This window comes from Plectropomus leopardus, chromosome 2 (genome assembly GCF_026936395.1).
Source record: "Plectropomus leopardus strain MGB_pleo_1.0 chromosome 2, ASM2693639v1, whole genome shotgun sequence".
NCBI lineage: Eukaryota > Metazoa > Chordata > Actinopteri > Perciformes > Serranidae > Plectropomus > Plectropomus leopardus.
This window is the reverse complement of record NC_142177.1, coordinates 40,111,080-40,136,648: the sequence shown is the minus strand read 5'-3', so window position 1 is coordinate 40,136,648 and position 25,569 is coordinate 40,111,080. Positions and strand designations below refer to the sequence as shown.

The 25,569-nt window shown below is 38.2% G+C and overlaps 2 protein-coding genes across 4 annotated transcripts in view; both read left to right on the top strand.

Moving 5' to 3' along the window:
* matn4 (matrilin 4) overlaps positions 1 to 15,571 on the top strand; it is a 38,291-nt gene extending 22,720 nt beyond the window's left edge. The window contains exons 5-18 of one of the 3 annotated variants that reach the window (XR_015775101.1): positions 250 to 481; positions 2,033 to 2,155; positions 2,873 to 2,995; positions 4,116 to 4,238; positions 5,329 to 5,451; positions 6,477 to 6,599; positions 7,446 to 7,568; positions 10,230 to 10,327; positions 10,989 to 11,120; positions 11,325 to 11,508; positions 12,258 to 12,410; positions 13,336 to 13,440; positions 14,211 to 15,284; positions 15,332 to 15,571. Coding sequence is in view for 2 of the 3 variants with exons in the window: in XM_042510600.2 (XP_042366534.2) it covers positions 250 to 481; positions 2,033 to 2,155; positions 2,873 to 2,995; positions 4,116 to 4,238; positions 5,329 to 5,451; positions 6,477 to 6,599; positions 7,446 to 7,568; positions 10,230 to 10,327; positions 10,989 to 11,120; positions 11,325 to 11,508; positions 12,258 to 12,410; positions 13,336 to 13,440; positions 14,211 to 14,269 (1,701 nt within the window). In the remaining variant the exon portion in view is untranslated. Of the gene's footprint in view, positions 1 to 249; positions 482 to 2,032; positions 2,156 to 2,872; positions 2,996 to 4,115; positions 4,239 to 5,328; positions 5,452 to 6,476; positions 6,600 to 7,445; positions 7,569 to 10,229; positions 10,328 to 10,988; positions 11,121 to 11,324; positions 11,509 to 12,257; positions 12,411 to 13,335; positions 13,441 to 14,210 lie in introns of all 3 variants that reach the window. The other 2 variants (XM_042510600.2, XM_042510607.2) reach the window with 2 other exon arrangements.
* Positions 15,572 to 22,847: 7,276 nt separating this feature from the next.
* LOC121960698 (odorant receptor 131-2-like) lies at positions 22,848 to 24,981 on the top strand. The gene is made up of 2 exons (XM_042510526.1): positions 22,848 to 22,997; positions 24,214 to 24,981. The coding sequence occupies exons 1-2, from the start codon at positions 22,848 to 22,850 to the stop codon at positions 24,979 to 24,981; spliced, it is 918 nt and encodes a 305-aa protein (XP_042366460.1).
* The last annotated feature ends 588 nt before the right edge of the window (positions 24,982 to 25,569 follow it).

Here is a 25,569-nt window from a genome sequence, read left to right as displayed (position 1 = left end):
GAAGAAATAAAAATTCGAAGCCTCCATTTATCGCTAATAGTTCTCACTAAAGCTCCGATGTCCAAAAAACTGCGACCGACATCATCGAACTAATTCACAGCGTTTAAGAAAAAAAGCTTTTTTTTATATTGTTTATATTCTTGTGAAAGTTAATGCACACGTTTGAGAGCTTGGTCCTGTCTCTCCGTGAGTTTAACACCACACCACATCCCTTCGTTACCTGAGCTCTGGTCCTGTTGTGTCCCTCAGGTCCCAAATGTGGCCGTGATCGTGACGGACGGGCGTCCTCAGGACCGAGTGGCGGAGGTTGCAGCTGAGGCCAGAGAGAAAGGCATCGAGATCTACGCTGTGGGCGTGGCCAGAGCCGATATGGCGTCACTGAGGGCGATGGCGTCCCCACCCTTTGAAGACCACGTCTTCCTGGTGGAGTCCTTTGACCTCATTCACCAGTTTGGACTACAGTTCCAGGACAAGCTCTGTGGTAAGACTGGAACAAAACTCACCGTCAGTAAAAATCCAAAGTACACAATAACATATCATTATCATAGCTGCCAAAACCATTTTTCAATCCAAGACGATCTTTAAAGACGACTGGTTGACTGTGAGACAAACATGTCCTCCACATCAAAGAACAAATGAGGTTTTACTTTGACTTAGTTTGGATAAGTTGCATATTTTTATATTTTTTTATTATATTAAATCTTGTCAGAAAGCAGAGTTTTACGTGAGTACAAAATGTGAGACGAGCAAAAGATTGCACAAAATTATTAATTTTACTGGAACATGAAAACAGTTCTCACTCTGCTAAGACAACAACAATTACAAATAAACACAAACTTCATAAATTCAAACAAACACCTGCCCTATGAGGGAGTAATCTGGCTCAAGTCTTCCTTATTGATTTGACATGATCATATTTTTGTAAAATCCAAAGTCTGAAACCAGTAAAGACCTTAATGCCTCTAATGGATTAATTTTATTTGAAGTCACCTCAACATAAAACAACATAAAATGCCTGCAGCCAAGTCTCTGGAATTTAAATTTTGTTCCACTACCTTCACCTGGGGAAACACCAGATTCAGTACAAACACATTGAATGTCTCGCCCAAAACAAAAAATAATAAAAAAATCACTGTGCCCATCTAACCCCACAGAACCTAATACTTTTTCATAACAGCCTCCATAAATCCTTTAAGTGCAAAATATTTCCCCCTGCTGCTGAAGACAGACAGGTCAAGTTGAAGACAAAAAACAAAAACACCTGATGTTTGTAGCTCAGAGGTGGATGGATGGAAGGTGGCTCAGGGATTAAAATGCTCATCTCTGCAGACACACAGGTTCAATCACACCTGCAGAGAAAATAAATATTTTTTTTTCACAATTAGTGTAAAAGCAATCAAAGACATAATTTTACTGCTGTCACCAGGACTTGAAAATCACAATTATCACAATGGCAAAGGTTGATGTTGGTAAATCCCCTGAAACAAATCAAATCTGATTAAGTAATTCTATCGATCATTAAAAGGAAACTTTTTTTTATCACATCAAAGTGTCTTTACAGAAGTTAGGCAAACTGCTGCACATATAAAAAGTAGCATAAAATCTGATAAATGTCCTAAAGGATGTCACACATGTCCACGCTGGAGTGGGCTGTCAAACATGTCTGTGCTGGAGCGGGCTTTTGGACATGTCCGCACTGGAGCGGGTTGCGGGAAATGTCCGTGCAGTGGTGCAGGCTATTGGACATGTACGCGCTGGATCAGCCTGTCGGACATGTCCGCGCTGTAATGGGCTGTCGGACATGTCCGTGCACTGGAACAGGCTGTCGGACATGTCTGCGCTGGAGCGGGCTGTTGGACATGTCCACGCTGGAGTGGGCTGTTGGACATGTCCACGCTTGCGTTGTAATTTTATTATCTGAAAATCTTTGAAAAACAAACCAAACTTCAGGGACAGTTGTAGTACTGATGGTGGCCCTGCAGCTGATACGTAGGTGTTTCGGCTGTTGAAGTGGACCTCCTCTCTGCTGCAGGTGTGGATCTGTGTCTGGAGTCGGATCACGGCTGTGAGCACATCTGTGAGAGCTCCCCGGGCTCCTTCCACTGCCTCTGTCTGCCTGGATACACTCTGAACGATGATGGCAAGACGTGTGCAGGTAACAAAAAAAAAATACCCCACACAATAATAAAACTGCATTAACATTTCATTGGAAATATTTTTTTTTTACATTAGTGGAGCAATTTGCTCAAACCAAAAACCGACACTGTAGGTATGCTAAATTAGCTCATAGCTGCCCCTATTTGAAGTGCACACATGGATGTAAAGACAACTATCACTGAAGAAAACTTAATGTAATGATTCTCAAACAAGTTTTGCAGTTATCAGTAGAATCTAAAAACATGTCGTTCTGACAAAAAGCGACATGTTTGCCTCAAACTGTGGCTGTAAGGTGATGAGTTTATTACTTTAATTTCCTGAATAAGCTGCGTGTCTCAGCCACTGCTGACTGTGTCAGTAAACCAAACTTTAATCATTAACTTCCTGTTTTCACCAGCGTGTGCTCTCACCTCACACAGTATCACTGCCTCACGTCTCCTTCTGTGTGAAAACCTCAGATCAAAACTATTTAAAAAGCTGTATATGAATTCAGTTAAAGGTGCACATGAAGCAGCAGAGAAAAAAATTCACTATTAACACCAATATAAATGTAATTTAAAAGTAAACTTACTCTGAATGTAAAGACATAAGTGCCTATAAACTCATCCCGTACTTAAAATGCTCGCATGCAAAAGGTGAAATTATTTATCAGTCCACACGTAATGATAATGCAGTACCTTTATGTATTGCCTTTGTGTCTGTATTTGTGTTTCAGCCATCGATCTGTGTGCGGAGGGGAAACACGACTGTGAGCAGATCTGCGTCAGCTCTCCCGGCTCATTCACCTGCGACTGCAACAAAGGATACAAACTGAACGACGACAAGAAGACCTGCTCAAGTTAGTCCCACAAACACACACAAACACATGCCGAAAACACACCAACAAACTGCATCTGAGCACACACACATTATGTCATTTTACACAACAAACACACACATAAATACCTGCTCATAGCTCCTGGCTTCACATTAAGAAGTGTGTTCGACTTGAATTCATGTTCATTCGTACTGAAATGGATTCTGAGCTTCACAAGCTGCTGACTCATGATTTCTCTGCTGATTCATGAAGCTGAGTTTGGGATTGCACCATGTTCCTCCTGTCAAAAATCCCTGTTTTACAAGAACAGCATTTATAACTCACTCTAATTCTGAAATCTTAAAGATGTGACCTCAACACAACCATGACTTTCGTTTGTGATGTGGGGCTTTGAAAGAGAATGAATTAAGCTGCTTTAACAGCAAGTATCAACTTTAAGGGATGGTTTAGGTATTTGTGAAGTGGGGTTGTGAGAGGTACTTATCCAGAGTCAGTGCTTTTCCTACAGATGCAGATACAGATGTCAGTCTGTCAGTCTGCACGCCCCCAGTTTGGAGAAGTAAGCAGGACTACCGTTGTTGCAATAAATGGCAGATTTACGTAGAACAGAGGAAGTTCTGCACACTTCACAGTGCATTTTATGCACAATTTAAAGGTCACTTTTGTGTGTGTTTTTTTAATGTGCCTTACATTTTCTGAATTTATTTTCAGGTAATTTCTTTTGTAATTTTAACTTTTTCCTTGACAAATTTGGGGTAATTGCCTTTTTCCCATGTTTTTGAACAAAATCAGACAAATATGCTGAGGTTTCAAAGGGTTAATGGAGTCTGATGGCTAATGCGAGAGCAAAGATGGGGAACTGAAGCTGTTGGCGGCCCCCCTGCTACAAATTCCTGCCTGTTTATCCAAACTGGGGGCGTGCACACTCTCATATACTGTATGTGATACACTCACTATGGCTAAGTCCCTCACACAAGCCCACTTTAAAATATCAGAATCATCCCTTTAACTCCTGACGTACTATTTCGTGGCGTGTTTAAGGTAAGGTTTTTTGTGAGACAAAGGGAACATGGATGCAATCCCACGCGTGTCGCTGCTGTTCGCTCTGCTGCTTATTGCCTCGCTGCTTTCCTCCCCTCAGTGATCGACTACTGTTCGTTTGGGAACCACAGTTGTGATCACGAGTGTGTGAGTGTGCTCAATGGCTATCACTGCCGCTGTAACGACGGCTACAGGCTGCAGGACGACGGCAAGACCTGCCAGGGTAAGTACGGGAGACGAAACTCACCGTCACTGTCAGGGTACATATACATTTTTACTAACAAATTTCCAAGATTATCCATGACTTTGAGGCAAGTTTAAAAGATCTGAAACGATCATCTATATTCTTTATCAGTTCTTTTTCATAACAGTTTGACAGATTTTTAAAAATATATATTTTTAAAAAAATTAATTAATTCATAACAGAATTAAAACTGAATATTTAAATATAACTTAAGGACTGCTTGTTATTTATGAGAGGGGAGGGGGTGGTGCAAAAAAGGGGGAGGCATGTGAAATAATTTCTAAGCACTGGGGCAGAACTTATGTTTTTTACATTGGCTGAGAGGAGGGGCATACCACTTCAAATGGCAAAATTATTATTTTTTTTTTTTTACTGCTGATTTTAAAGAAAGCATTTTAGCTTTTTTTTTTTAAATTTTGGGCAATTTTTAAAGAAAAAATACTGATGACTTTTGAAAGAAAAAAAATCTGTGACTTATTTTTATTTCAAAATTTTTGATTTTTTTTTTTCTTTTCAAGTTTTTGGCTTTTTTTAATTTCAAAATATTTTGAGATTTTTAAAGAATACATGGCTTCCAAACCTGCACGTTTTCTTTAAAAATTACCACAAATGTCAGCATTCATCACAACCAGAAACTGTAAAAACGGAAATTATAACTGGATTTTCAAATTTCCAACAGTCTGTGATGACTTTACCAAAACCTTCGGGATATATTTAGTTTTCCATGATTTTTCAAGTCCTGGAAATTGCTATTTGCAAATTCCATGACTTTTCCTGGTTTTTCATGACCGTGTGACCCCTGATTGACGGCAAAAATAAAAACATGTCTGCGGCTGTGATGGAGGTGAGGATCAGATTTTATGTTGGTGAAACCTGCCTGATGGAGCCGCTCACACACATGCATGATTTCTGCAGGATCACTTAACCCTTTCCAAACTGAAATATGGCATTACCCGCTAATTTTAACAGGGGATGTGTGTAAAAAAAATGCAAAAACACACACACACACACACACACACACACACACACACACACACTTTAATTTAATGTGTGTGTGTGTGTTATTTAGCCATTGACCTGTGTGCCGAGGGGAAACATGACTGTGAACAAATCTGCGTCAGCGCGCCCGGCGTCTTCACCTGCGACTGCAACAAAGGATACACACTCAATGAAGACAAGAAGACCTGTGCACGTTAGTCAGGCGCTCGCGCACACGCACACACACACACACACACACATACATTAACAATGAAAGGAAATGGCTGCTGGTGCATCTGTCCCGCAGTAGGAGTGTGTTTTTACATTTTGTCAATCAATTAGTAAAGTCAGTAAAAATACAAAACTATTTTTGTGCCAAACTTTTTAACCCTTTGAAACATGTGAAATTTGACTTGATTTCTTCCAAAAACATGGGAATGAGCAATGAGCAACTTGAGAATAATTTACCCAAAACATAGCAAAAAGTTACAAGAAAAATTAACTTAAAATTAGCAAGAAAAGTAAAAGCCAACAATAAACAAGGAAGTTACCAGATTTTTTTTTTATTTAAAATTCATGCATTCATATATTCTGTAGCATAATTCAAAATTCTAAAATAGTCATGAATATTGATTTCTAGACATTTTTCCTATTATTGTATATATATATAATTTTCTCTCTCAGTTTCTCCTTTGAAAATTACTTTAAACTTGTTTACTCTCCAAGTTTTGCCAGTTTCTTGCATGTTGCCTTTTGTTCATATTTTTGAAGGGATTCAAATAAACTCAGGTTTTAAAAGTTAAAATGCTTGTAAAAGGCATCTGATTGCAGAACAAGAAACTGGTGCTGATCTAGGTTTTAAAGGGTTAAATGTGAACAGTGTACTGCCTCTGTTTCATGATGTAAATTAAATCTTTTTAAGTCTGTTTTTCAGGGTAAATAAGCAGTTGAAAACATCACTTTGGAGTCAGGGACTACTTCGTTTAATCTTAAAAAATAATGAAAAGATGGTCCAGTTTTATCATATTTCTTTCGTGTAGCTGCAGCACAAAACTCAATGTGATCAGTAGTATTTTTCTTCTTGTTCTTTCTGATAAATACACAATTCTGTGGCTAAACTTGCACACGAAGAGAACCACAAACACACAGAAAAATGTTCAATCATAGCATTAATGACGAACTGGAAATAACTCTGTGTGTGTGTGTGTGTGTGTGTGTGTGTGTGTGTGTGTGTTTCAGCCATTGACCTGTGTGCTGAGGGAAAGCACGACTGTGAGCAGATCTGTGTCAGTGCGCCCGGCGTCTTCACCTGCGACTGCAACAAAGGATTCAAACTCAACAAAGACAAGAAGACCTGCACGAGTCAGTGAACCACACACACACACACACACACACACACACACACACACACACACACACACACACACACACACACACACACACACACACACACACACACACACACACACACACACACACACACACACACACAAACAATTTTTTCTCTGTATTATGCATTTCTCTACAGTTCATCTATTGTGTCATCTCACTGTTTTATACCTAAGTTAAAATTTATTTTATCTGGTTGTTAAAAAGTTTTTCAGATCGTACGTTCAGTATTTTAAAAACCTGGACTCTGTTGTGCCATGTTTAAAACTTTTTTAAGGCCAAGGACCTCTTAGTTGAGAGAGATGCCGCAGGGACCCACAACTGCATTTGCTGTATGAAATTGTGTTGCATTTTTAACTGCGCCTGCAATAACACGTAGAGCGGCCTAAAGTGCCGTGTATAAACCTAACTTTTTATGGTGCATGCAGTGCTAAGTTTTTAAAATAATGATTATAGGCAGATTGATGTAGATTATTTTTCAGTGTTAGATCATCGGTCTATTTCAATGCAAATTATATGAAGATTTTTAATGAACAGGCCGATTTTTCAGTTTTATTTTAATGGGGTTTTTATGACGTATTTTAATTTTTTAAAAAGGAAAAATAAAAAATAATTAAAAAAAAAAAAACACTTTTAGTGGTTGTACACTGATGATTTAAAAAAGACTTGATAAACAACAGTAGTGTTTAAAGTACTACCAAAACTCACACAGTACTTGTGTGAATGTAAGCAGCGCCTCTTGACTTGCATTCGCATGTATCTGAGCAGGACGTGTCTGTTCTGAGAGGAAATCTGTGTTTGTCGCCCGTGTGTCTGCAGACATGGACCTGTGTAACACCGTGGAGCACGGCTGTGAGCACCAGTGTGTGAGCACTCCAGGAGCGTACTACTGCGTCTGTCCGGAGGGACAGCTGCTGCAGGACGACGGCAAGAGCTGCGGCAGTAAGTCCACCCTCTGAAAAACGATCTGTGTTATGTAAAATCATCTCAACAGTCCCTGAAGGAGAAAACTCAGCGTGGGCATTTACAGACAGGATCATGGTTCTTTAACAGATCTGATTAGAAAACTCATCACTAAACATCATAAAAAACAGCTTTAGATAATAATGGAAAAGTTTCTTCAGACTTACTGCAGTTAACCTTTTGAAACCTGAAAAAAAAAAATGGCTTGATTTCTTCCAAAAAAATGGAAAGAAGACAACAAGCAACTTGACAAGAAATTGCTCAAAAAGTAAGAAACAAAAAAAGAAAATGACCAGAAAAAAACTCAAATAAATTATGATAATGAATATATTTTTTTCTTAATTTTGACTATAATGATAAATATAGTTTCCTTTATGTTTTTCCTTATTTATTTGCTCATTTTCTAATGATTCTCTCTCTGCATTGCTTCTTCTGAAATCAATTTCTATCTATTTTCAGGTAGTTTTCTTGTCACCTTGTACTAATTTATTTGCAATTTGCTGGAAATTTCATACCAAAACCAGAGCTGATGATTGTTAAAACACTGCAAAGACAAATCAAGATGTTTTCTGAGAGTCTTAGGGCTCTTTTGGGATATTTTAATGGATCTTATGGATTTGGCAATAGCGATTTCGGGACTGTTTCTACTTAAACATGAAGGATTTTACTCTTCAACAAAGAGGCTGACATCTGTAGAGATGATTTCTGTAATGTTGTAATAGTCTGAGCCTGTCACTAGCAAAAACAAGCGTTTTTAGTGGACGTACATTTATGACACATAATGTTAAATCTGGAGAAACTCACCTTTGTGCTGCAGTCAGACGGCTGCAGGGACCCCGAGGGTCCTGCAGGACCCCACAGAAATGTTGCAGGTGCGAGACGAAGGTGAAGCAGGACGTCAGCATCAGATCCTGTTTGTCTTCGATCAGGCAGATGAGTCCTGCAGAAGAGAAAAACACTAAGAGCTGAGATTAGGATTAGAGTGAGGAACGAGCGGGGCTATTTCTCTGGAGATGAAATAAAGATGTGTGTGAAAATAAACCAAAATCCCAAACTGATGTTAAAAGCAGCTCAGTTATGTCTGGGAGGAACCGGTGGAACAAAGATGGGATCCTGTTTTGAGTTTTCTGTTCCTCTGGGGACGCCGAGCTGCCAGTAACGTCCATGAGACGGCCTCATTTATTATCCAGTCAAGATTTATTACTTAAAAACCACTGCGCCAACCGGTGCAGGTAACTACAACACATCTTTTGTTACCTCTGCAGCTTTTAGAGTAACCAGAGAACCTGTGAGCAAAATATAACCTCTGTCCTGTTTTTTTCCATCTCTGAATACTTCAATAATACTGATACATCAGCCAGCTGATACTTGGTTTTGAGGACACATCGCCCATTTTTCATATATACAGAAAACGTGAGTCACAAAAATACATGAATAAAACTTACAACCAGACAAAGAATTTTGCTCTTTTTTTTCTTAAATCATTTACAGGGTTTCCACACATTTACAGATTAATTTTTAAACTTTTCTATAACATTGTACCTCAGTTACATGACTTTATACAAGTAGATAGCAATACAGCCATGAATTATTAAACACACACTTCCCAGGTACGTACGTGCTGATAATAAACCGTTTGCACCTCATAACTTTATACATATATCTTTGTATTTGGATATACAATAAGCGGCACATGCAGACAGACCGAACGAGCACATTCAAAAAAACAAAAAAAAAGAAGAGGCTGCGTCCTTTTCTTAGGGGATAGAAAGCTTTAAAATCCTGCAGATGTCAATGCGTGTTGACATGTTTCGGATTATAATTTTATCAAGTCTGTCTGCATTCTTTATTCTTTTTAAAGAAACATCTGTTTTATGGACATTTCTAATAACTGTTTTGCAACCTTGTCTGAAACCTGATAACTTCATGTTCACCCAAATGTTTCAACAGTTACGCAGCACGGCACTCAATTTTAAATTAGTAATACAGGAAACTTATTGTCTCATGTTTTGGTATTTCTATAAACACATTTTTATTTGCTAAAACACTGTATATGAAAAACTTTCCACAACATACTGTTAGTGTTACCAAACCATTTCCAGGCCTGGAAAACTGTTTTTTTTTTCCCTTTTCCAGGAATTTCATGACAGTGGGAACTTTGTATTTATGTTACCAAAAACTGAGGGACTGACACAAATCAAGAGTGCAGCTGAGGTATTTTTGAGGTTGAAATAATATCTGATGCTGAATATTTGGCAGTTTAATAATAAAATGTGCACCCCTATTATTTTTTTATAATAAGCCGATAAGGAATCATCAACATATGTTTTTGATGAGAATCCAGTTAATTAGTTGAAAAAATAAAAAAAAGTGACGGAGATGAGTACAAAGAGGGACATTTTGCAGTTGACAAATTAGAATACGTACATTTCTCAATTATCGTACCTGAAATGCATCTTTGACAGTTCTGTGCATTAGTTTCTTGTAACTTACATCATATCTATGATAAGCAAATGTTGTGTAGATGTACAAAAGAAGAAGAGTGCATCTGAGCAACGGAAAACAGAAGAAAAACATCTGTTAATTCTAAAAAGCAAACATTAGGGCTGTGTATTTATCCTCTGCCTCTCTCTCCTTCAGCCTGCAAGTCAGCCAACATCGACCTGGTGCTCCTGATCGACGGCTCCAAGAGCGTCCGCCCCCAAAACTTTGAGCTGGTCAAGAAGTTTGTAAACCAGGTGGGACCTGTTTTTATAGCAACTAAAAACTACTATTTTAATGTCATACTGTATCACACTTTTTCTAAAAATAACTCCAACAACAATAAAAGCAACTGAATAGAAATCCTAAAATTAAAGTCTAAAAAGAATCATCACTTCTTACACAGAGCAGATGCTGATTGGTTGTGCTGTCAAGTTGTTCCCGGCACAGATAAAGGCGCAGTATCGAATTAAAGGTCCCAAAACAAAGAAATCCAACTGTGTGACAAGCAGTTATTCAACAGATCAGCGACAAAAGCTCGAAATCTGCAGAATCATGGGTCAAACACTGTGCCCTTTGTTGGTTTGGACCCATCGTTCACGACCTTCATGTTTTTTTTGTGACGTCTGAGGTGAAGTGAGGTGTGCAAATCTGGCCCAGACTATGAATCTCATATACTGCAAAGGAAAAATAATTTTCTGTATTCACCTCATGATTCGAATACGCTCCAAAATGTAATGAGTTCTTCCTTTCTCGATGCTTCACTCTTCCACCAAGTTTCATGAAAATCCTGTCGGTAGTTTTTCTGTGATCCTGTTGACAAACTGACAACGACATGCACAAGCTGAGCCGAGCACATGACCTCTGACCGCAGTAATCGAGTATTTGTGCCTTGTGTCGCCTCCTCGTGCGCTCCAGGTTGTGGACTCTCTGGACGTGTCCGCTCACGGCACCAGAGTGGGTCTGGTTCAGTACTCCAGCCGAGTCCGGACAGAGTTCCCTCTCAACATGTACCACACCGCGGACGAGATCAAAGCTGCGGTCATGAAGGTAAAGATGCTGCTTTTCTGTCTGTTTCCATAGTTTCATATTTTAATACCAGATGCTTCACCAGCTATCTGTGCACATACAGGATTATAAAGAGTATTCCTGAAGTAAAGCCCATGAGTCACGATCTTAGTCCTTCAGTGAGAGCCCGGAGCGAAAGACACGTCAACACGTTGGACCTGAGCTGTTGTTTCCGTCCTCGTTTAGGTTGATTACATGGAGAAAGGCACGATGACGGGTCTGGCCCTGAAACACATGCTGGAGAACAGCTTCTCTGAGGCCGAGGGCGCGCGTCCCGCCAGCCGCAACATCCCCCGGATCGGACTGGTCTTCACAGACGGACGCTCGCAGGACGACATCACGGAGTACGCCAAGAAGGCCAAAGAAGCCGGTAAGACTTCAATTTACAGGGTTTAGACATATTTTTACAAATAAATTTCCAGGACTTTCCAGGACTCTGAGGCAAACTTTAACAACCACTTTCTCTGAAGGACCGTCGATTCTCCTCATCAGTTATTTTTCATTACTGTATAAGAGCTTTTTAAATATATGTTTGTTTGTTTGTTTGTTTTAAATGAGATAAATTCAGAACAAGATTTAAACTGAATATTAAAATATAAATCAGGGACTGTGAGTTATTTATGAGAGGGGGTGCAAAAGGGGGAGGCATGTCAACTTTTTTAGAAACTAGGGAGGGACTCATGTTTTTATTTTAGCTTAGGCTTAGACTTAATATATGACTGTATTTTCTGTTTATTTTACTGCCATTTTTCTGAAGGTTGGAGGGCATGTTTTCATTAATACATTTGGCCTTTTTTTCTTTTATATATTATATATTTTTTGGCAAAATTGAAAGGAAACATTTCTTTCTCGTCTTTTGCCATCTTGCGTTATTATACAGGTCTGTGAAACAGATCTCCATGACTGTTCCAAAACTTTTAGGACATATGTAGTTTTTCAAAACTTTTACAAGCCTAAAAAAATGCCACTTGCAAATTCCATGACTTCTCCAGGTTTTTCATGACTTTACAAACCCTGAACTTACAAGTGTGAGGGTTGAACCAAAGCTACAGTTTGTGTTTTCAGGGTAGTAATCTGAGTCCAGTCCCTGTACGTTTAAACCATATGTGATGTGTTCAGGTATTACGATGTACGCAGTGGGTGTTGGAAAAGCTGTGGAGGATGAGCTCCGTGAAATCGCATCTGAGCCTGTGGAGAAACATTTCTATTACACCACCGACTTCACCGCCATCAGCACCATCGCTGAGAACCTCAAACTCAACGTCTGTCCAGGTACACGACTGTGATTTCTGTTAAAAACTAGTGCCCTCCTCACACGTAACCAGCATCACCCCGACCTCACAGATTTAGAAATCATCCGCCACACTTGAGTCTTGTGCGGCACATTTGCTCAGGATGAGCAAAGACTTTGCATTAAAAACATATGACTGGCCTAAAAATATATCCTGATTCATTAAACAGATATGGTTTGTAAAATGTCAGAAACATCTTCTTAATGCATATATAATTGTAATGTTTTAAAAAATATTTTGTCTAAAATAAGCAAAATGTAAAAGATGAGACTCACACAGGCGGGTCACTGTGACGATGTCGTGTTCTTTGGCGCCATCTGCTGACAGAAAAACATGACAGCTGTTAAAAAAATGCATTATATTATAAAGCAACAATGAATATAAATGCCTCAAATATAACAATACCCTATAAAACATTATGAATTGAAAATGGGTAGTAGTTTAGAGTTTTAATTTTAAAAATATATCCTGATTCATTAAATAGATTTGGTTTGCAAAACGGCAGAAATATCTTCTTAATGCATATATAATTGTAATGTTTTAAAAAAATATTTTGTCTAAAATAAGCAAAATGTAAAAGATGAGACTCACACAGGCGGGTCACTGTGACGATGTCGTGTTCTTTGGCGCCATCTGCTGACAGAAAAACATGACAGCTGTTAAAAAAAAATGCATTATATTAAAAAGCAACAATGAATATAAATGCCTAAAATATAACAATACCCTATAAAACATTATGAATTTAAAATGGGTAGTAGTTTAGAGGTTTTATTTAAACTGCATCACGTTTTTTAAGTCTATCATCAGTTTCTCTAATAAATGTGTTGAAAGTCAAAGTATAAAAAGTCCCAAAAACAGAAACAGAAGAGGTGAAGGTGTTGGTCTGTGACGGTTTTTCATTGCAGAGGAGAGTCAGGGGGAGATCGAGGTGAAGGACCCGTGTGCCTGTGAGAGTCTGGTGGAGTTTCAGCAGGCCACCATGAGCAGCCTGGAGCAGCTCACACAGAAACATATCCTTTTTTAAAAAAAAATCCATCTTCATCCAAACACAAGAAACCAAAACACAATACTCTGTATAAGCCTCTGTGACTTGTGAAGACTTTCTGATTTGGATCTGAGGTGAGAAACGATCAGATAAAGTGACCAAAAGGCCGCGAAACACACTCGATTAGGGTGATATTCTTCTGTGGGCTCGTCAGTATGAGGATCCTGCAGAATTACAGTTATTGGATTCAGTTGTAAAATAAAAAATGATTTTTACGCGATAATGGATGTTACAGATGTGGAACTTTGGCTTTCGTTAAATCCTGTTTTTTTTTTTACTAATTTAGACTTTAAGTGTCAAGTGAGGTTCAAACCCATATAATTTATTAGTTTTTGCACTTCATTAATAATCTTAATTTTTCATATTTTGTTATATTTGCACTCTTTATATTTGCACTTGTTGCCTCTTTGTACTGAAACTGCTGCACAACAATTGCGTTTTGTTTCTCGGGATAATTAAAATCTTTCTAGGAGTTTATCATGTTTCTGGGAATTTAAGACATTTGAAGGATTTGAGAACATTTCTCAGATTTTAGGATATTTCTGCCATTTTAGGACATTTCTAGGATTTTAGGTCATTTCAAGGATCCTCCACTGGCACATTTTTTGATAAACAAGCCCTATTTTGATGCTGTCAGTCACTCTATTTTCATTGGGTATTAGAAAAAAATGATCAAAGACAAGTTATCAGCAGAGAAAACCTTTCCGTCATTATTATCCCTTAACTGCCGTCTACTGTCTGGTATGACCGCTCGTCTGGAGCAGCTGGAGAACCAGCTTCTCTCCAGGAAGTGATCTGATCGTCATCACAGCGAGCGAACGTGACGCCGCAGAGAGAAGAACAGAGTGAGGAAGACGAGGGCGCAACAGAAACCCTCCCAATCAAAGGACAAAACCAAAGTGTCTTTTCACAAAGCCTTCGGTCAGTCTGTTCCTCCTCACGCTCATGAGGACGGCATTTGTCTGAAAGCTTGTGATATGGAATCATATTTCTGGTAAAGATGTAAATGACCTAACTGTACTTTTGTCTTAAAAAAAAGAAAAGAAAAGAAAAAACACGTCCACTGTCCCAGCCGTCACAGAGAAAAACAGCTGCAATACTTTCAGAAAACAGATGGATTTTACATTTCCAGGTTTCCCAGAGACATCTGTGTTTGTGAACATTTAGGATCAATTCAAACACACACACACACACACACACACACACACACACACACAGTAGACTATCTTTGTAAACTAGATGTAATCAACGTACTGTAGATATTAGAAGCAAAGAACATTACTCAGTGAAAAATGTTCATCTCTCACACACACACACACACACACACACACGCACACAGACACACACACACACACACACACCATTGGTCTGTCAGTGCCCTGTTTATACTTGATCTGTTTTGTACGCTTTGTTAAATTTTGTTATGATGTATTTATAGCAGATTGTTTTTTTCTACCGCAGTAGAATAGCAAATTTAAGTTTAAAAAATGAGTTATAAAAATGAAGTGTTGTTACCACTCCCAGTTTTTTAAATTGGCTCCAGTCTTTTTCGTACAAAAGCAGTACTTGTTTGGTCGCAGGTTTTAAAGAGAAAAGTGGTTAAAACAAAAAGGGAAGTTAAGAAGTTTAAACGTAACTGTGGTCTGTTGCTGACAGAGAAAACGTGATGAACCAGATGTGACTGAAACAAGTATTTGACTCAGAATAAATACCTTTCTAAAAATCCAATTTGTTCTCTGCACTTTCTAGATTTTGTCTTACAATGCCCTTAACAAGTCGGACTATTATTCACAATAAAAACATTTTTCTGTGTCTTTGCCCTGACGTGGTCCGTTACATCCTCTAGCATGACTCAGCAGTCTGTAATAATGGAGTCACATGAACAGAGAGGCCTCACAGGTCTCTGTATGTGAATCAAAGCCCACCTGAGCTTCGGCAGATCGTCTCACTTTTGTAGTTTTGTATAAAAATATACCCTTTTATATTTGAATGCCTGTATGTTTTTGTATATTTTCTAATAGCTTTACCCTTTTTTGTACTTTTCTGATGGATCCCTGTATTACAGCACAGAAGGCAATAAAAGAGAGAACTTTTCACTTTTGGGTGACGTGTTTTATATTTCAATTTTCACTAAAGAATTGCTTTTTTTCTTTTCTTTTTTGTTAAGAAAACGTATCATTTGTGGAGTTTTTGTTTCAGTGAGATTCTGCAGGTGAACCACAACTCTAAGGTTGAAAACTGCAGCTGAACTTCAGTATTTAGGCCACAATGTATAAAGATTATACAAAATATTAAAGGAAACCTTCAAGAAAGCCCAAAAGCAGATTGTGCTGTTGTCAAACTAATTTAACCCTTTAGAAACCTGAGTGAATCGGCTTGATTTCTTTTAAAAACATGGGACGTTTCAAGAAAATTACCTGAAAATAATTCTAAAAAGTCAATAAATAAAAATGAGAAAAAGGACTTTAAGAGAGTGCTAAAAATATAACATTTAATTAGAATAATTTTAAATATATCTTTCTGAACATTTTTTCCTTTTTTAAAATTATATCTAATAATATTTTCAGATCTTTTTTTTAATGTTTTACTAATTTTCAGTATTTTCCAGAACACTTCTTGCCAAGTTGCTCTTAATGTTTTAAATCATTTTTTAAAAAAGAAATTAAAACAATTTTCTCAGATGTCAGAGCTTTAAATGCTCAGTGTGATCTGACAGTTTAATCATTTAAATTTTTGTCAGTTCTGAAGTTTCTCTGTAATAACAAATATATATATATATATATATATATATATGTGTGTGTGTATATATATATATACAGTATATACACATATATGTATATATATATATATATATATATGTGTGTGTGTGTGTGTGTGCATGTATGTGTGTATATATATATACAGTATATACACATATATGTATATATATATATATATATATATATATATATATATATATGTATGTATGTATGTATGTATGTATATATTTAACATCTGTCTTCTTTTCTCTCTGTACTCATCTGCTCTTCTCATCACACGTAGAGCTTCTGCCTTTTTCTTTAAACATAATTGACAAATATAAGGAAAAATAACATTTTAAAAGAAAAATACAATAACAAGCAGCAGTAATAACAAAAATGGTCATTTCTTTTGAATAATTAATTTCTGAAGTCCTCAGAAGCTCTAATACAGAAGGTGAAAACGTCCTTCTGGTCTACAGTCACGTCACTAACATGGTCTCCCTGTGCCCGGAGCAGTCAAGTTTTTATGTTTTTGGTGACGAAAAGGGGGTTTAAATCATGATTTTTACCAACTCTAGGGAGTTCAAAACTTTTTTTAACTAAACTTTTCTCTGTCTGACTGTTAATGTTGAGAGTTTCTTAACGACTCAAGTTTCCTCTGAAAGGTGACGAGTACCCTGATGACCGGAGCTCATTCTCAGAGGGTCGACAGTAAAGTTTTTGTTTTTCAAAAGCTCAGCAGACGAGAGAGAGAGTGAGAAGGCTGTTTCCCTGAAGGTTTGTGTGTTTAAAGAGCAGCTCCGCAGGGATCCGTGTCTGCTCTCAGACGGAGAGCGTCATTACTGACAACGACCTTCAGCACATTTCCTCTGCAGACTGTGATGCAACATGTTTGTTCCTTCATGAGCAACTTATGAAGTATTTTCACTTTATTTGATATGATTTATTATTTGGGTGACTGATCCACAACAAATACACTGTCTTTGTCAGTGTTATATAAGTATTTTGTAGTGTCCATCCACTCATGGCCTGACTTTAAGAGTAATTTACAGTTTAATGTCATTGTTCGTTAAAAGATTTCAATAAGTCCCACACAATGAAATATACAAATATTAAATATGAGGAAAAAGAGAGCACCGGTACAGTCCTGGATCACTATAAAGGCAAATACTTGTTGTTGTATTGTAACTTTTTTAGGAGGGAAAAGTTGTTTTGATGCATCTCTAACTGGTTTCTTTATTAATTGATTAATTACGTGGTCCACAAGGGCCCATTAATCATTGGGGGCTGGGGGCAACCTGCGCCAAAATTCCCAAATCCCCCTTTTTTCACAGCTTTTCTAATGCTGCCTTTATGTGCTCTTTGAAAATATCTTATTTACTATATTCATGAGTTTTGAGCACATAAACGGCCCTCAAAAGTTGTAACTACTATTCGTTTTTCATTTTGGTTTTGGAACAAGGTAGAAACACCTGTCTCTGTCCAACCTCTGCGGGTAACAAGTCTCATAGTTATAAGTGCCAAAGCACAATGTGTACCCTGAAATTCACCAAACCAGTCTGAAAATGAAGAAAATGTGCTGAGAGTCTGTGGGGACCGAGGGCAGTGGGTGACATTTACACCACGAAACATTAAAACTTCACCTCCTCTAAATGAACAGCACTTTGAAACGCAGCGCTGAAGCTCACTGAGGCTACGGAGAGGAGGGTTTAAAGGAAAGGCCGTTTCGTATTTCATGTCTTTTGTTCCTTAAAATGTATCGGTTAATGAATGTCGGCCTAGCAAAAAAAAAAAGTCAAAACTGACACGTCCAATTGGCACAAACCACACACAACCTGCAGTACATCAAAAAAACAGAAGCAGAAATAATACGATTCATGATGGTCATACGTTTTTTTATGATTACGTTTGATAATGATTATTTTGGACGATGGTGTGTGGTTGCGTGTTGAAGCATAACAATTCTTTTTATTTATTAATACTTTTTAAAATAATGCAGAAGGGGGCTTTTTGAGAATATTGTAGTTGATGGATATTGTAATATATATTATAATAACAGCCTAGCTATAAAATGTCACAACATTTATCACAAAAATTGCCATCATCATCTCCTAGAGCCCAATTTAATATATTCAACTGTTTTGTGTTGTTTTTTTTTCAGACCAGCAGCTCGAAATCTAAAGATATTTAGTTTACAATGATTAAGTTTTTTTTTAAAGCACTTAAATTTTCAAGATAACTTCCTATCGTGAACAACTACTCGTGTCAGCTCTAAATAAAAGAGGAGCTTCCTGGATAAACACATTCACCTAAGTTTCATAAATCTAACACTGAAGAAGGGTTTGAAATGATGCAACTTCATGGTGAAGTTGCATCATCACAAACAAACTTTGAATTTCTCTAAAGAAAAGTTCCTGTTAATTGGTTTCATAGTTAAAGTAAAAAAACAAGTCAGACGTGTGAGGAACAAAGATGTTCTCCTTGTGGAGCAGAAATAGTTAAAGAGCATTTCCACAGAGAAACTGTTTTTGTTTTTGAACAGTTTGGTTAATGTCAGTGAACTTAATCACCTGTCCTCATCGAGGATGCTGCAACGTGTTTTTTATTTACTAAAAGAAGACATTTAAATAACCTTAAATAAGTTGACCTTCTGGCTAATTGCTGATTGTTCTAATGACAATGATGACGAACTCTCTGAAGAGTATCTAATAAATCCCTTTGATGCTGTGTGTGTGTGTGTGTGTGTGTGTGTGTGTGTGTGTGCTGTGTGTGTGCTCTCTGCGTGCTGCACAACAAGCCGCCCCACAGTGTGTGACCTTTACTGATAATGAGGGCTGGTGAGACGGCTGCTCGTTTTGTGTCCTGCAGCATCACTCACTTCCTGAATACACTGAGGATTATTGAAATGTCAGGAGGTCCCACGAGTCCTGCCTGTGAAGAGAGCAGCAAAGTCTCGCCTAAAGTAAGTTTACTGAGTGTCGAGTTGTACTATAGGAAGTTTGGCGATGCTAAACAGAAGAGAAAGTTAAATGAAGGACGAGTGACTTCAGACAGACCCGAGCACAGAGACAAAATCTCCCTCTAATGCTACAGACGTGGTGGTGTGTTAAACGTTTTACCGCTGAAACAGTAAAGATCGCACCGTAAAGCAAAAGTAAGTCATAAAATTCAACAAATTCTCATCCCAACTCGTGACATGTTGTCGCTGTGCAGCGGACTGCTGTGGCTACATATTACATTTTAGGTATCCTTCTGTGTATCCGCTGCTACAGTGATGTCATCAAATGCACACGGTGGCATTACGCAGCGCGTGGTTCTGTTTCAGCAACATCAACACATGACAACCTACACCGGGCGTCAACAAACGTACGTGCTGGATCAGATGTTTCAGTTTGGGCAAAAGGGCAGATGGTAATGTGTAGAAAAAAAATCATCACGTGCAGACAGGAAGTGACAGACACACGTAAGTCTGCGATCTGTTAGACCAATCCACCTTATACTACGTCTCTACCAGCAGTGTTTTAACCGGACGCCGTTCTGTGGTGAATCATGCACACACAGAGGAAGGACTAATGCCCGAAACGTCACACGTGTGGAGGTAATCGAATACATTTTCATGGGAGCATGCACAAGTGTGCAGACTTTATTTATTCTTTCATATCTATTTTTGCTTGGTCCAGCACCTCGTCTTTATCACTTTTGGATGTGCGACCTGCTGGAACTTTTCTCTAGAGTCATGCTCACACATCAGGTTTAATCTCCAACTCAACTCTCGTTCCAACTCGTCACATGATGCCACTCTGTCAGTGACCTCCGGCGTCTACTTGTGAAACTTTAGTTATCCTTCTCTGTCAGGATGCCGTTGTGGTGACGTCCACAAATGCACATGGTGGGATGAAGCAGCAGATCCTTCTGTTTACACAACAGCGGAGACTGTCTCAGTGGTTAGGTTTAGGTAAAAGACGCACACTGTGAGGTGCACAAACAAAAGAAACACACATCCACACGGAGAGCGAACTCCAGATTCCAACGCCAGAGTTTGTTGTTTCTGGGACCGATCCACCTCCCCTCCTGCCAACCCTATAAGCCAGTAATCACCATCGGGCTCCTTGTATTCCTTGGGTACCGACAGCGTTATTACCTGACGCTCTCCTTCCTGCACACGCAACCGTCCAGCCACATTCTACGTTCGCCGTCTGCTGGCGTATCATAACAACGCTACCGGATCTGTCCGAGCGCATTCTCATCTGACCGCTTTTGGCATCAAGCTTGTACGCAGAAAGCACTGAGAGAGCGGATATGTTTGACGAGTGTGGAGCGAGAACGGGCCTCGGGTCCAGATTTCTCAAAGTCATTAGTTCATGGTCTGCACATTAATTTTATTACCAAAAATGTAAACAAACATGTTCACTTAGAACACAAAGAATTAAATTAGACTGCAAAAAATACAGGTTTAGGTCCTTCAAAATAAAAACTCTGTGCCAGAAATAGTGTTCTTATACAAACCACACATTCCCCGGTCACTTACTGTCCAATCAGAACCTGCAACCCAATTTTGGACCACGACCCACCAGTTGGAAACCACTGCACTACACAGTGTGTAAATAACACACTCCAAATAAAAAATGCCCATAGATCTCAAGAGCTTGCACTTAACACTGCACTTCATCACAAAACATCGGCAAAGTCCGCAGGATCGACAGCTGTTCAGAAAACTGAACCACAAACGCACAGACTCCCTCCGTTCTGTTAGATGTAAGTTTTGTTTTGGAAGTTTATATATTTACTCATTTACTTTCACAGTTCTAAAAGTATGTGTGTATACACACACACACACACACACACACACACCCACACACACACACACACACACACACACACACACACACACACACACACACACACACACACACACACGCGCGCCCTGAATCCTTGGATGATTGTCGTCCAAACAGCATAAAAAGTCGAAGCTGAAGCATTCAAACCAGATTACCGATAATGTTGCTTCGGAAAGGCTGAGGTGAGTCCTGCGCAGTAATGTGCCTTCATCATTTCCACTGTGAACACCATTTAACCTTTTATCTGTTGATTTACGTTTTTGTAAAGTGTTGTGTACTAATACAAAAACTGTATTTAACAACGCTGGGCCTGATTAGTCTACAGAATGAAGTGCTAGGCCTGTTTATGGTTTGTGTTTTTGTTTGTTTTATTTTTTAATCTTAAATGTGATTTTTTATATTTTTTCTGTTGCAGGTCATGTTATACTTAATATTCTCTCAACCTAATTTCCAGAAAACAAATCCGAGTCTGCTGGATGAAGCAATCAGAAGGAACGAGTTTGGTTAAAAACTAAAAAGATGACATTTACTTCTACAAAAAACACTGATAGCAAAATTATTACTGCATTTGCTGTTTAAAAGGAGCGTGAATGTCAAAACTAAAAAGAACTAACTTAAAAACAACGATCATGTAAGCTCTTACCCGAGGTAGATGCTATTCTTTTTTCATTCTTAACCAGCTTGTTATGACAGTTTGGTAAGGACACAGAAAACACTCATCAAAAAGTGATTAAATGACCACACTTCATGTTCTTTAAGTTAGTGCTAAAAACATGTATTTCAGTTTCAAATAACAGTATTTTTACTTTTTATCTTTCAAGTTGACACCCTGACCCCTGAGGTGAGTGCATCTGTTTCTAACGGTTAAAAAGAAATTATTAAAATGACGGTGGTTTTAATTTTAAATTAGAATGTAAATGATCAATACAGATTAACTTATATACATAAAGTGTCACTTAATTAAATATAATATATGTTAATTAGTGACAATTAACTGAAAAGTAAAGTGATGCACCTCATGGACATTCATGATGATTTACACAAGAGTGTGTTCTGTAGGTTGTTTTTTTTTTTAACACATTTGAACTATAAACATGTTTTTATATGTATCATGCTTAATTAATGCTCAATTAATAAGGAAGACAGACTGAGTTTAACAAACCTTGTGTTTTGCTTTTATTATGATATTGTTTATAATAATTAGCACTATATAGTCAATATCTTAAAGTTTTTGAGAGTAAATGCATATAATAATTTTTCTTCCATGGGAATTTATTGTATGAAATTTAAGAGGATCTTCTTACATGTGAGTCAATATGCTGCAAAACCAAAAATCCGAGTAAGATGAAATTCCTCAAATCAAAGCAATATATGCTTGCTTTATGGGGGCAATTTTATGTTTTAAGCTGTTTTGTCTTTTTGCAGCATTTTTGTAGTGTAGCTGCGCCGGTTCTAAGATACAATTTCCAAACGCAAAGCCTTATTTTCTGAGGATGGCAACAGCATTTGCCAAATGTTTCTTTATATTGAGAAAATAACTCTTAAATCTTGTATCTTGACAGATGTGCTTGTTTTTAGTCTGGTTGTGCTAGTTTTCTATGGTTCTTTGACACAAGACATTTTTCAGCTGTTACAAAAAATCATAAGAAATTTTCTTTTTCTGTTGGCAGATAATTTTGCTCATTTAAATAAATATTTTCCCCATTTTATTGCTTATTTTTCCTTGTTTTTTAGAGTTGACGGTTCCGCAGTGCACTCTAAAATGTTTTTATTGGATCTGCAGCCTTCAGGAAATGAACGTATCGTCTGCCAATGTGACCGTGGTTATCGAGCATCGAGACTCCTTCTCTAAAGCTTTGACCAAGAATGTGATCGTTGTGGTTCTCAGCATCTCCATCAACTACATCAATGTGGGCCTCATTCAAACCTTTCGTAAACACCAGGTACGACATGGCTTTAACTTTTCAGGTTTTCTCTTGTAGCTTTTTACTCCTTTGTGGCAAATTTTGGGTTATTTCTTTTGAAGTTACTCATTGCCTTCCTCCCATGTCTTTAAAAGAATTTAGGCCAATGTGTTCAAGTTTCAAGGGGTTAATCACATGTAACCAGGAATGATAAATGCACTGAAACGATATGCTGGAAATATTTAAATTTGTTTTCATGTTTTCCGTTTTTTTTTTTTTTTGCTGTTCCTAATCTGATCCAATACCTGTATTTACACACAGTAGCAGCAAAACATATTCAGTGTGGATTAAATGTATATCTGGCTCTTCAAAATAACAAGTGTAGACATCTACATTTTCATTGTTTTAATTCAAACACTGAAGGTCTTTCCTTAATGTCATTACTGTAATTTAATTGAAACAAACACCACAACACCGTTCACAAGTCCCCAGCTGTGCCGAGAAAAGTGTCTGTCTATTGCACGCCTGTCCGTCATGAAGAGGGATCCCGCCTCAGCTGCTCTTGCTAAGGTTTCTACCAATTTTTTCCCCCATTACAGACTTTTTTCGGGGGGAGTTTTTCCTTTGTCCATGTGTGAGTCTACGGTCAGAGGGATGTCGTATGCTGTAAAACCCGAAAAGTGATTTGTTAAATTTGGCTTTATATATAAATAACACACTGTCCTGTCAATTACAGGCAATAAAGCCCAAAAAATCATCATCATCTTAAAAATTTTTTTAAAAACAAACTAAGGTTGTGAAAAACAAACAAAGGTTGTGAAAAACAAACAAAGGTTGTGACGCTGTCCTTCAGCGTTTCATGCGCACATGACCGATTCTATCCCGTCACGTGATCAAGTGACGCTACTGGTATACATTGGTATGTGGATGTGCCTGGTGCCATCCGCCAGTGTTTAAAAACAACGCCACACACTCTGGTTGGGTGCAGATGGTGGATTCTCGCATCACACTGGTATCCCAACAGCACCGACAGAGCGGATATATTTGACAAATGGGTTACTCTGTTGAGCAATGATATAGAGCTGTGTATAAGACGAGGACGGTGTGCTGGCGTTGCTCCACCATTGTCGGGTCAGATGACTGAAACACACCGAATATGCTGAACAAAAACACACAAAAACACACACACACACACACACACACACACACAGCGTATCATAGTCAAAACCGTTGTGTTTTTCTTCTCATCCTCCAGATCTTCTACATGAATCCACGCTACATCCTTTTCATCCACCTGGTGTTCAACGACATGATCCAAGTGATGCTGACCGTCATGCTGTTCATCATCAGCTACATACTCTACAAAATAAATGTCTCCGTCTGTGGCGCCTTCATCCTGATTGCTCTTTTCACCACTGAAAACACCCCTCTGAACCTGGCCTGCATGGCGGTGGAGTGCTACATCGCCATCTGTCTCCCCCTCCGACACGTGCAGATCTGCACAGTGAAGAGAACTGTAATGCTGATTGGTTTAATCTGGGCGACCAGCATGTTGTCTGTCCTTCCTGATCTCTTCATCACTTTGGCCACAGAGCCTCTGGACTTCTTTCACACCAGAGTCTTCTGCCTCAGAGAAACTGCCTTTAGAAATCCCCACATTATCAAGAAGAGGGATGTCACCTACATTGTGTATTTGGTTGTTGTTTGGTTTATCATCTTTTACACTTACTTTAAGATCCTGTTTACTGCTCAAACAGCGAGCAAAGATGCTAAAAAGGCCAGAAACACAATAATCCTTCATGGCTTTCAGCTGCTGCTGTGTATGTCGACATATGCAGAGCCGCTGTTAAAGGAGGGTCTGATGAGATGGTTCCCGAAGAATTTTCCAGACATTATGTTTGCTTGTTATATTATTATACAGATTCTGCCTCGATCCATCAGTCCAATCATCTACGGCATACGAGACAAGACTTTCAGGAAGTACCTGAAAAGGTATGTGTTTTGTGAAAGGAGTCCTAAGTAAGAATCGGTTCATGGAGTATAATTGAAACTGCTTTGAAGAATGGCAAAAGTTAAGCCACACACAAAAAGGGAAAAAAGCAAACTAAATAGTAAATAGTTGGTAAACTACGTATCTTATGATGTTTATTTTTTTATTTTCTACTTCCCAACACTTGGTTCAACTGTATTCAAGAATAAAAAAAGCTCAGTTCTGTGTTGCTGTGTGTGTTATTTCAGTAAAAATCTATGAGATTTGTGGTGCCCAGTAGCTCAGTTGGTAGAGCTGGCTTCATCCTCGCCGCAGCAGCTGCAGGTTCGATTCTGGCCTCGGCAATTTATATGTATGTTATCCCCCCTTTCTCCCACTTTCACACTATATCTGTCCTATCAATAAAGGCATAAAAAAGCCCAGAAAAAATCTTAAAAAAAAAAAATCTATGGGATTCAGGTTTCTTTTTTCTCTTCTTTTATCTTTATAGTCCCATCACTATTTTTACAATCAACTGACATCACTGCAGCAAAAATACATAATGAATTATTTTTTATTAATTATTATTAGTCAATGTTATACAAACCTTATTAAACAATAAATCCAGGCGGACCAAATTTT

Coding starts and splice junctions, on each gene's coding strand:
- LOC121960698 (XM_042510526.1), top strand. CDS start 22,848: ATGAACGTATCGTCTGCCAATGTGACCGTGGTTATCGAGCATCGAGAC. Junction 22,998..24,213: donor AAACCTTTCGTAAACACCAG/GTACGACATGGC, acceptor CTCATCCTCCAG/ATCTTCTACATGAATCCACG.